The sequence below is a fragment of the Crocodylus porosus genome, unplaced genomic scaffold (assembly GCF_001723895.1).
Source record: "Crocodylus porosus isolate Cpor-Errol unplaced genomic scaffold, CroPor_comp1, whole genome shotgun sequence".
NCBI lineage: Eukaryota > Metazoa > Chordata > Crocodylia > Crocodylidae > Crocodylus > Crocodylus porosus.
The window spans coordinates 17,652,346-17,663,710 of NW_017728932.1; the positions used below are offsets into that span (position 1 = coordinate 17,652,346).

At 62.6% G+C, this 11,365-nt stretch overlaps 1 protein-coding gene across 1 annotated transcript in view; it reads right to left on the bottom strand.

Moving 5' to 3' along the window:
• Nucleotides 1-6,984, bottom strand: part of DPH1 (diphthamide biosynthesis 1) — a 35,257-nt gene extending 28,273 nt beyond the window's left edge. The window contains exons 1-4 of the mRNA XM_019545343.1: nt 6,916-6,984; nt 6,493-6,557; nt 6,338-6,407; nt 4,118-4,181 (exon numbers count right to left, since the gene is read on the bottom strand). Of these exons, the coding sequence (XP_019400888.1) occupies nt 4,118-4,181; nt 6,338-6,407; nt 6,493-6,557; nt 6,916-6,984 (268 nt within the window). The remainder of the gene's footprint in view (nt 1-4,117; nt 4,182-6,337; nt 6,408-6,492; nt 6,558-6,915) is intronic.
• Between the last annotated feature and the right edge of the window lie 4,381 nt (nt 6,985-11,365).

Genomic DNA, 11,365 nt, shown 5'->3' on the forward strand with positions numbered 1-11,365 from the left:
GCTCCCGGGAGCACCGCCGTGCCCCGCGCCAGGCCGGGGCCGAGAAGGCAGGGAAGCAGGCTGGCACCCGCGCCCGGGTCACGATCTGCAGCCTCCTTTCCGGAGCTAGAACAACAGCATGTAAATCCAGAGCCTCTGGGCTACGACAAACCTATCCTTAAAGTTTTTGTCTTGTTAAGCAAGGAAATAGAGTGCCAAATAGGCTTTGTTAAGTGGCAGCCTAATTAATAATTTAAAATCTTGTAGCTGTCTTTCATTAGAATTTATCTGTACATCAACCACAAAATCAGTCAAACACACTCATTTATAAGTTAATGCCATCTCTGAATAATTCAGCAAGCAGCTAGATTAAGGCCTGCGCTCCTGCAAGATGCACTCCATTCTCCGGGCTTCTGCAGCCAGATGGTCCCTGCGTGGCAGCTTGTGCGGGCCCCACTCCCTGGCACGGCTCAGGCAGGCTGGTGCTCAGGTAGGGTCCCAGGTGGCTCTGCAGCGAGGCCAGCCGATTCCTTTGGGGAGGGAATGAAAACAAGCTGGAAAGCACGAGCTGGGCTGGGAGGAAGGGAGCAGCCTGCTGCTCTCCGCGGGGCGGCCAAATCTGTTCTTCCTGAGAGCGGGAGCGGGAGAAGGGCAGACTCGCAGGCCCTCCCTCCTGGGGCCGCGGCGCAGCCGGGAAGCAGAGACCTTTCCGCCGAGCGCCAGGCCCGGCGCTCCGCTCGCTGTGCTCCACCTCCAAGGAACGCGGCCATCTGGAGCGCAGGGATGTGCCTCCGGTTTGGGCCCCTCGACCCTGCCTCCGGTGCAGATGCCCGGCTGGGAAATGCTTCCCTGGTGCGGGCGGGTCTCCAGGCCCCAGCAGCGCAAGTGCATACAGCGCTGAGCTTAAAATGGTTCCACCTTGCTCTGCTGAGGTGAGCCACGGGCGGGGAAGAGGTGCATTCAGCTGGGATTTGCCAGGAGATGCACTCACAACGAGCCAGAGGGATGGTTAGAGATGACTCCAAGGACAGAAGTGGCAAATACGAGGCTCCCTGACCCCGCCATGGCGGGCAAGGGCTCTGGGGGAGCAGTGCCAGGCGAGGGAACGGTGTGGGCAGGGGCTGGCAGAGCTCCACAAAGGGCTCGAAAACCCAGCGGGAGACTTCCCCTGGCCCTGGGGCGTGCAGCTGCGGCGCGGAAGGGGTGATGTGTTAGTGCCAGTGCATGGGCGGGGGGGCAGTTGTGCACAGGCCGGAGAGCCCACAGGTGGGGCGGAGGGGACACGGCAGGGACGGCGGAGCGTGCGGTGAGGCTGGTCCGTCCGCATGGCGCTTGCTACAGCACGGCATGCCCGAGGACCCCGCAGAGCACCAGGTGCACCTTTGGCACTGGAGAAATTGGTATGGAGAGCCAAACTCGGAGGGCCTTCGCGAGGACTTCAGCAGAGGCGGAGCCACGGCCAGGCTACGCCCATGGGGTGGCGACACACGCGTGTGCGGGCGAGGAGATGTGGGAGGAGAAAGAGCTCCAGGCCCCCGGGCGCGAGGGGAGCAGCAGAAGCCGGCCCACGGCTTGGTCCAGCCCAGCAACGTGTCTCTCTAGCTGCGCCCCTGCTTCGCGGGGGCTCTGTGTGCCAGACCAGCAGCACAGTGAAATCAGGCTAATTTCACTTTGTTGCTCGGCTGCTCCGTGGAAGGGAGCCAGGGACGTGGTGGGGGCGCGGCTGCGGGGTCTCAGCTGGGCAGCCGCCTGCTTCCCTCGGCAGGAGGCTCTCTGCTCCCCGCCAGCCCCGAGCAGTCGGAGCCCGTGCTGCCAGGCTGCAGAAGGGCACTGCCTGGACGGTTTGGTCTCTTTCTCTTTCCATCCGGCTCCAGAGAGACGGATGCCGCAGGACAATAACGCTGGCCGGGTTCCCTGACAGTGGGGGAGGGAGGTCTGGGCTCCAGCGACTTCTTGCATCACGACACTTTTAGGAGGGGACCCCGCAGCCTGGGTCAGGGCTGGAGCCCTGCTGAGCTGGGCGCCACACAGACACTTACTAAGACACAGCTCCCGTGCCAGGGGCCTGCAGGAAAAGGAAAACCCTTCCAGGGAAAGAGTCCCCTGCACTGAGGCTGGGCCCTGAGAACCTGGCCTCTAAACTTCAGAGCAGAGCCCCACCGAGCGAGGGAGAAGTTAGGCAGAGAAGTGACTCATAAGCATGTGTGTGGCTCACGGCTCCCTCTCCGCAAGGCAGCGGCAGCTTGGCCCAGGCCCCTCGAGCTGAACCTGCTGAACAGCCTCTCGGCCGCCCCTTCCTCCTTCCATGCAGCCAGCTCCGTCCCTGTGCTGCCCGCACCCACCAACAGCCCAGCAGAGCCCAGGCCACGGAGGTCGGAGGCTTGTGCTGCCCCAGCACCGCCTGGCCACACCTCGCTGCCAGGCCACGCAGCCCCTGCAGCCAGGACTGTCTCAAGCCTTGAAAACTGCCACGTGTCCTCAATGAGCCACCACCAAAATCCAGGAGCCAGCCGGCCCCGGAAACACTGTGGTCACCTCTGCCTCTGAGCGAGTTCAGGGCACTTCTCGGAAACCCCCCAGCCTGGGGGAACGAGCTGCTGCCGGCCAGGGAGCGGGCGCAGCACTGGCCCCAGCAGCACGCCCCCCTTGCCCTGCCTCCTGCCTCCGTGGCTCTTCAGCCCCGAGCGTTTCTGCAGACCTCTGACAAGCGTGCTGACTTTGAGGTGGACACTTGTCCACTGTGAATTGCACAAATGCGCTCTCACATGCTACAGAAAACCCCGTGGATGATGACAGCTCTTGGCAGCTAAGAGCCTGAGCCACATTTGAAGCAGAAAGCTGCAGCTGAAAGGCACTGTAGCCCATTATCAATCCCCTGAGCCATCCGGCGCGTACATGATTGTTAGATATGCTCCTTAACTGCCTAACCAGCTAGAGGTGCCCACCCAGGGCATTCATTAAGCTGAGATTTGGGGAAGTGCCACCAGCCTAAACTACACATTTGGTGTCCCGGGCTTCCCGGAACCATCCCCGTGTAATCAGCCTGCGCAGGAATGGCGCAGAGGGGAAAAAGCTTAAAAAGAAAAGAATTAAATAACCATCTGAGCAAAGCAGCACCCAGAGAGAGAGGGCTGTCTAGGGGAAGGAGCACTTTGCTGGGAGCTGGGCTGCCCGAGTTCCAGTTCTGCCTGTACGATGTGCAAACAAGTCACGTAATATCTTCGTTTGTGAAACTGGGATAATGATTCTGACCTGACTTCAGGGGACATGGCATTATTTTCCACGCGGCGTTCATAATGCGCTAACTGCGAACGTTACTGCCCCACAGACGCACTGATTGTTTTGACTAATTCTGATTTATCCCCATGTAAAGAGGCTCAGCGGCCTGTTGTGCTGAGCACAAGACTGGGAGCCAACAACTCCTAAATTACGCTTCCCACTCCAGTACCGGCTCCTTGAGCATCGAACCTCCTGTTTCCACCTCTGCAAAGTGGGAGCAGTAAAAGTTGCATCACCTGCCACGGTCCACGTCCGCACAGGGCTGGGCAGGTGCTTAGCATTAGTAACTGCAAACTGGGATGGCAGAGGCATTTTGTTCCAAGCGGATTGACCCGGCAGTGGGCAATGGGGGTGGCGAGGTGCCAGCGATGCCGCTCACTGCTCATAGTCGCTCCTGCTTTGTTTACGTGCAGTGCAGGTGCGATGCACGCGCGCACAATGACACAGCCACCCCAAAGAGTTTGTAATCTAATTTAAGACAGGATGCAACAAGTGGGTGGAAAGGAGTGGGAGGGAGGACGAGGGTAACAGCTGTCAGAATGGCTGCAGAGGCACCCTCTGCGCACAGCCTGGTGCTCGTACTGTCTCCTGGCTCTGAGTAAGCAGAGAAGCAAAACGGAAACGCCAAAGTTTGTTTTCCTGAGGAAAACAGCTGTGGAGCAAGGATTTTGGCACGGTTTGCCTGCGCATATGTATGTGCATATGCGTGCACATGTGTGTTTACTCGCATGCCATCATATCTACGGGACAGGATTGCATGTATCGGGGGGTATTGGTGCAATAGGCCCGCCGTGCGCTGAATGCACGCGCAGCAGGGACATGCCCATGGAGCAGGAGCACAGGCAGGGGGACACCTCACGCGTTGACATGTCGCTGCGAGAGTTGGCAGAGAGCGCAGGCTCGGTGCCGTATCTGCCACCTCGCTGGTTGTGAAAGCAGCGGCCTTGCAGGGCAGGTGGGAGCAATCCCTAGCTCTGCACCCGGTGCCGGCAACACCCCCAAAGCACGGCCGAGAAGCCCCCCATATGCTAACAACAGCTCCACGGCAGCTCGTGGCATCCTGGGCACGGCGTCCCTGGAGTCGGACCGGATGCAGGGAGGACTGTGATCACCGCCGATGACAGGCGCGCGGAGCCGAGGTTGTGTCCCTGGCAAAGAAAGGCAGGAGGCAGGGAGCCTGGCTCTGGGCATGGACAGTCCTACCAAGCAAGTTTTCCTCGCCGTGATGTTCTATTCATGGGATGCTCGCCCTGTGCCGCGCGGCAGGGCCGGCCTGGCCCGGCCAGCAGAATGCTGATCTGGGCAGGCGTCAGTGCCGGTGCCCTTGGTGCTGACTGCTTAAGGCCGGGTGGTCGGCACAGGGCAGCCTTGGCAGGCAGACGGCGGAGGAGAATCTTCTTTGTGCAGATTAGGAGCATCAAGTCCTTCCGCAGAATATTTGATGCAGAAAGCCTCTTTTTCGCGCCCTGCCTTCTTAGTGGCGTGGAGGCAGATGCAGCTGTTGTCTGCTTATTCCCCTGCCGCGCCGGGCCCGAGGACGGTCTGCGGGGGCTAGGTGGAGACTCGGAACTAGCCTCGGTCTCCGAGCAGCGCCTGACGGCTCTTTCAGCCAGGGCTGCTCTTCCCCCTCCCTCCCCGGGGCTTCCTGCACCAAGCACAGGCTGCAGCACTGCTCTGCTCGTGCAGAGCTGGACAGCCTGCCGCTGGTGAGGAGCAGAGGGGCTGGCTGGCTCTGGGACCGGACAGACAAACTCCCGAGGCCTGCGTGGTCCGTGGCGCAGGGCCACAGAGGAGCGTGCCTCGGGTTGCTGGGTGAAGACCGTGCTCACCCCTTCTCTTTCCCAGCGCGGGTCTGAGCTGCTGAGCCCAAGTTTATCTGTGTGCAGGTGCAGGAAGGCCAGGGCCGCCAGCAGTGGCGTTGCAAAGGCAGGCCCATGCGCGGAGTGGCACCGGTCCACACTCAGAGTCGTGATACAGCGGTGTGTGCTTGGCAGGTGCGGTGCCACCGCTGCAGGGTCCACCTTGCTGAGCCAAAGAGCACATGCACCAACACAGTGCTGCAGCACCTGGCCAGGGGCTCCCAAACCCTCAGTGCTGTGGAGCACCTCTCATCAGAGCGTCGTGCCTCCCCTGAGGGGCCTTACTGTGCCCCTGGGCAGCTGTGCCGGTTTACTGGGGAAACGAATACCAGGAGAGGACTGGCTGGGGCTGCCCGCCCCTGAATGGGGTGCGACGTGCAGACATGTGAGGAGGAGGTGCTAGGGCCGTGGGATCTGCCAACTTTCGGGCGGGCAGCCACGGGGCCGTGGGGGGTGTGGGCGGGAGCGGTGCGGTCCCAGCAGCCGGGGCTGCATCCGTGACAAGCAGCAGGACAGCTTGATGGTTTGGTTTTCCTGGTCTGATTTTTACAGGCTCCAATTCGCATCATCGACCCAGTGGAAGGCGAAAGCCTGCAGCGGCACACAGACCTTGTACTCATTTCTCACTTACTAGGGAGCGGGTGCGCAGGTACCATGGTGATAAGTGTGGTCTGAAAACCCAGATAAATTGACCTGCAGGGCCCAAGGCGAAGCGAGGACTTGCACAGCTGGTTCTCAGGTGGCAAATGGACCTGGCGAGAGGCCTCCCTGGTGTGCAGAGGAGATGGAGGCCCCTCTTCCCGGTATGCTCGCAGCTGGTTGGGGCAGGGCTCAGAGGGCTCGGCCTCCAAACCTCACCAAAGGCAGACTCGTGCTCCCAGCAAACGTGCGTGTGCGTCTCCTATGTGATAACCATGGGCTGGATGTTGGTGCTGCTGGAAGAGAGAGACGGGAAGCAGCAGTGCAGGCAGGTGCTCAGCCCCATAGACGCATCGGTCGGGGCCGGCAGCTCTACTGGCTCCCGGCCCTGTTCCGCCGGCGCACCCCAGGCTTGCACTGCAGCACCGATGGCTCCGTTCAGGTCTGTGGCTCTTCCTGAGCCCTGCAGCCATTTCCCAGGGATGCCAGTCATCCGTAGATGTGGTCCCGAGCACAGGTCGGGGTGCCATTGCCTTCGCAGTGGTGATGCACGTCCACCGGTGCAAATGGCCTGTCCCTACCTGCTGGAACATTTCCAGCATGCGTGTCAGCTCCGTGCTGGCCTGCCAGAGCTCCTGGGTGCTGTCCTGCCTGTTCAGACTGCGAGCTCAAACAGGCGCTGAAGGCTCTTAATGAGTCTGCTCCTTCATTGGGCATCTCAGTGGCATACACTTACCCGATCACAGCTGCTGACAGCAGCAACAGTGAGGAGGCAGCAAGCACGCAGGGGCCAAAACCAGACTGCCAAGAGACCCCAAGAGACTTGAGCAGCAGGGATTGCAGGCAGCGTGGAGAGGCTTAGTCCTGCAGCCAGGGAGTGGAAGTAAACAGCCCAGACCCAGACCAGCGGCACGTAGCCAAACAGCTGCACCCGGCACAGCAGGGTGAGTCTCCTTCGATTTGTCCTAACCCGACTCCGTGGAACCCAGCGCGGGAGATGCCGCGAGGAAACGAGACGCAGGAGGCCGCGGTCTACAGAACTGGCTTGTTGCGGGGGAACGCCAGCAGCCCCGGCACCCGGGCCTCGGCTGAGCACCCGTGCGGCCGCGCTGGGTGCACACCCAGATCTCCGGAGGTGGAAGGCTCTGCATTTTGGCACCTTGGTGCTCTCCCCTTGCAGGCCGGCTCGCTCCTCCTGCTTCCCCAAGCACAGCCGGCGAGCGTCCATCGCTTGGTGGCATGCAGACTATCCTCTGCCGCATCCTGGTAACAGCGCCTTGAAAGTCTTTGGCTTTCTCCATTGGAGCAGAAAACAGCTCCTGGTCTACTCAGCTCTGCACCAGGTGCCTGAGGTCCTCCTGCGGCTCTTGCCACAGCTGCTCCCTGGGGCAGCAAGAGGCAGCCTGTGAGATCAGCGGGGTCAGTAACAGGACGAATCGTCCCTGCAACAGCTGGAGCCTGGGACACCCGTCCTTGTGCAGGAGGGAGCCTGGAAGCGCCAGACCTTCTCTTCACCGGATCAGCAGCGAGGGCAGCCGCTGGACGGCGGATGCTGCCCCTGTCCTTGCTGAAGACCCCCACCCAGCACCCCGGGCGCCTCGGCAGATCGTGTCCTGGGAGACCGCATGGTCGACGCTGGGTGGGGCTGTGGGGACGGGGGGCAGGCTTTTCCCTTTCATGCTGGGCTGCATCGGGTCCTGCCCCAGAGCGGGTGCTGCCCTCTCCGTCTCGGTGGCTGGTTTCTCTGCCCCTGCAGCTGCCAGTTCCTCACGGTGGAAATGGGGCCGTGGACCCTGCCCCCACCAGTGTGCGGCTCGGGGAGCCGCGATTCACCGGGCACGGGGTTACGCGCCTCCCTCCACGCCGGCTGTCCTCCCGCAGGAGTTGGCCGAGAGGGGGCTGCTAACAAGCCTGGCTTATTATAATTTCAATGGAATTTAAAAAACAAAATAGTCCTCACACAAATGACTCCGCAGTGCCCCTGCCAGGGCCTAAGATCTGCTGCTATCTATTTTTTAATAATTGAGGGTAATAAATATGTATTTCTTTCTCCTTTTTTTCCCATGCTCCGCAGCTTGTCAGCTCCCTGTGTCTCTCCTCTGATCACACCACGTCGTCACTGAGCACAAGAAAAAAAATCCTTTAAGCAAAAAGGATTAAAGCCCTGAAAGTAGGTCTGCCTGAGACTGCTCCGCTCATCCCCTGCATCCCGCCATCCTCTTCCAGGGCAAGGGAGGGGCCCGCGCAGTGTCAGAAACCAGGGAGTCACTGCGGAGGAGGAAGGAGGGGAGAACATGGCAGGGGGATGAGATGTAGCGGGAGGAGAGACGCAGCCGGGAGAGGGAGGCAAGGCCCGGGCCCGTCCGCCGGCAGCGCAGCGCCGTTCCCGGCGGTGGGGGGGGGGCTGACGGGCCCGGGGGCGCGGGCTGCCGAGGGCTCTTCGCCTCCCTGCCGCGCCTGCTCCTCGGGCAGGGCAGGAAGGGCCCGGGCCGGTCTGGTGGCAGGAGAGGCAGGCGGCACCGCCACGAGGCACATCCCTCGGCCTGCCACGGCTGGGAGAGCTGGCGCGGTGCTGCTCGGCCCGTGCCCTCGAGCTGCACGGCGTGCGGGAGCCTCCCCCGGGCACGGGGCTGCCATCGGCGAGCAGCGCACCAGCGCGTGCCCAGCGCAGCGTGCACGAGGCCTGGTGCGGGCTCCTGCCCCCAGAGGAGGAGCGGGCACCGCCTGGCCCGGCAGAGGCAGCCGTGGGCCGCGCGTGCCGCAGGCTGTCGCAGGGAGGCCGAGCTGCGGGTGCCTCGGGGGGTGCAACGGTCGGTTCGGAGACGGCGCGGACACGTCGGCCCAGGCTTCGCTCCCGCGTCCGTGCGAGCGGGGCTGTGGGCATGAAAGAGGGGCTCTGCGCCCCACCTGCTGCGGGACGGGGGCGCGGGCGCGTGCTGCTCACCGCTGTCTGACAGGCACCGGGACGCCGCGGTGCGGTGGCCAGCCCGGCGGGCGCTGCTCCAGGCCGCGCCTGAGCCTCTGCCTCCTCCTCGGGGACTGCGGCCACGCAGGCGTCAGCGCAGAGCCAGGGTATTAGCGGGAGAGGAGCCGGTGTGAAGGAGGATGCTATTTATAGCTTCTTTCAGCTTTTGTTCCTTTTCCAGTGGAGCTTCTCTTTAAATAGAAACAGGGCCGGCTGCACCGTGCTCCCGGCGTGCCACCTGTCCATGGGGGCACTTCCCCCCCCCGTCCAGGCGCGCGCCTGCGAGGGTCGGCCCCGAAGCCAGCGCCCCTTGGGGACAGGGCACGACCAGGGCGGAGCGGGCACCCCCTTCCGGGGGCCGGGACCCCCTCCGAGCGTGCTGCGCGCCGGGCCTGCCTGCGACGGCCTGCACGCGCCCCCGCCGCGAGGCTGGAAACGCCGGCGGGCTGCGGCAGCCTCCGCCCCTCGCGCTGCTGCCTGGCACCTGGCTCCGCGGGGCTCAGCCCCACCCCGCCCCCTCCTCTCCAGCTCCCCGATCGATAGAGCAGGAAAAAAACAAAACAAAACAGAGTAAATATTTAATATGATCCAGGGAGCCAAGGAGAACACTCCCCCCGTCTGTCTCCTCTGCCAACCACTCGGAGCAGCTCCTCAGCAATAATGAGGCCGAGCGCAGCAGGAATCGATAGCGGAGCCGACCTCCGCGAAGGGGTCAGTGCCTGCCACATCCTCAGCACCTGCCCTGCCGACGGGGCCTCGCTCGTGCCCCTGGGGGGGCTGGCACCTGAGCTCTTCCCGCCTGCTGCTGCCACCCGCGGGGTCCTCAGCCCTGGCGGTGCCCAAGCGTGGTGGAGGGACGCCCGGGCCCTGTTCCCAACCCCGTGCGCGCTTGGATCCCTGCACCGCCCTTGCATTTATCCCTGCTCCTCCATCCTCCGCCATCCGCCCGGCTCCGGCTCACAGCCCAGGCATGACGGAGGCCCTGGGGACGCCCTGCCAGAGCATCCTGAATGCCAGAGGGCCCCGAGACAACACCTCCAGTGAACCCTCATGGGGGGAGCTGCCAGAGCCAGGGTATTAGTGGGAGAAGCCATGGCACAACTCTGGGGGCGAGGGCCTCTCTCCTGTGGGGCAACGCTTGTGCCACGGGTAGAGAGAGCCACTGACTGTGCATTTCTCTGCGCAGAAGCACATGGGACTTGCGCCGGGAGCTGGGAGCTCCCCCAGTGACACGCGGGGACACCACAGCAGCCAGGACTCTTGCTGCTGTTTCTTGCCCAGGTGTTTGTGGTCCTTTGCTAGGCTGGTTTTCCATGGCTTTGCCCTTGGGGATGCTCTTGACAGGCCCCGAGCAAGGCCAGACGAGCAGGGCCCACCAGCAAGGGACTGGTGCCTCTGCAGAAGGCAGGACAAGGCCGGGCGGGCACAGCTGGGTGAGCAGCCCCATGCTGCCGCTGGCCCTCGGTGGACCCCGGAGCAGCGTACGGCGTGTTTAAAGCATTAACACAGGGAACCCCTCTTTCCCCCCGGGAGACAAGCGCCAAAGCCTCCCGGCTGCCTCCACGCTCGCGCACACTCGATCCACCCGGGAGATCTGCAGCTCCGGTTGCGTGCGCCAAAGAGCCTGAGCCAGCCCCTCCCAGGGAGTGGATCACTTCCAAATGGCATCTGAAAGCACCGTCTCCGGAGCTCGGAGCCATTTGGAGTCTGCATCCGCCTGGCCCCGCTCGCCGGCTAACCCTATTTCCACACCGGCTACCTGCCTGCAAACAGCATCTCCTGGCTCCTGTGCCCACGCCAGGCACAAGGCATTTGCTCCCCGCTGATACAGGATCTCGCACAAAAACCTTCCCCGGCTGAGGGCTGCCAAGCTGCACAACCCCCAGCACACGCTGCTGAAAGCCAGGAGCAGCAGCCACGGCTCTGTCTTCACTGGAAGTGGTCAAGGGTTGGGTCACCTACCTCCACCTTTCCCTGGTCTGGTATCTGAGGAAAGCCTTCAGCACCACTGCGGGCTTTACGTCCCAGTGGAGCCAAACCAAAAGACTTACCCTGAATCTACGCGAGGGAAAGGTGGAGGTAGCTGGGGCTTGGCTAGCGCGCCAGCAGCACCCAGCCTGCTCTCCGGCACTCTCGGGCCCGGATCGCTCGGGCGCCCTCCCCTGCGCCCTGTGCAGCAGTTCCCCTCCTCGTGCTCGGTGCTCCCCGGCCACTGACCATGCCCCACGCCCCTTCATTTCCTGCTGGACCCACAAGCTCCAGCCACAAACACTGGCTCTACGTGCACCTGCTCTGCTGACTGACCTGGGGAGCGTGGTTTCCATGAGAAGGCAAGCATAAAAGCACAGGAAGAGCCAGACCAGGTCAGACCAACAGCCCATCCAGCCCTGTATCCTGTCTCCTCCATCCACATTGCCACTGTTGAGCACTGAACCGCACACTTCTAAAGTGATCGCTCCTCTGTTCAGTGCCCTCGCTGGCATCCACCATTACAGGTTGAGAGAGGCCAGAGGAAGCATCCCCAATCGTTCTGTTCAATGGCCATTAATAGACCTATCAGCCACGAATTTCTCCAGTCCCTTCCTGAACCTGGCTCTGCTCTCTGCCTCCACCATTCCTTGTGGCAATGAATGCCACAACCTCA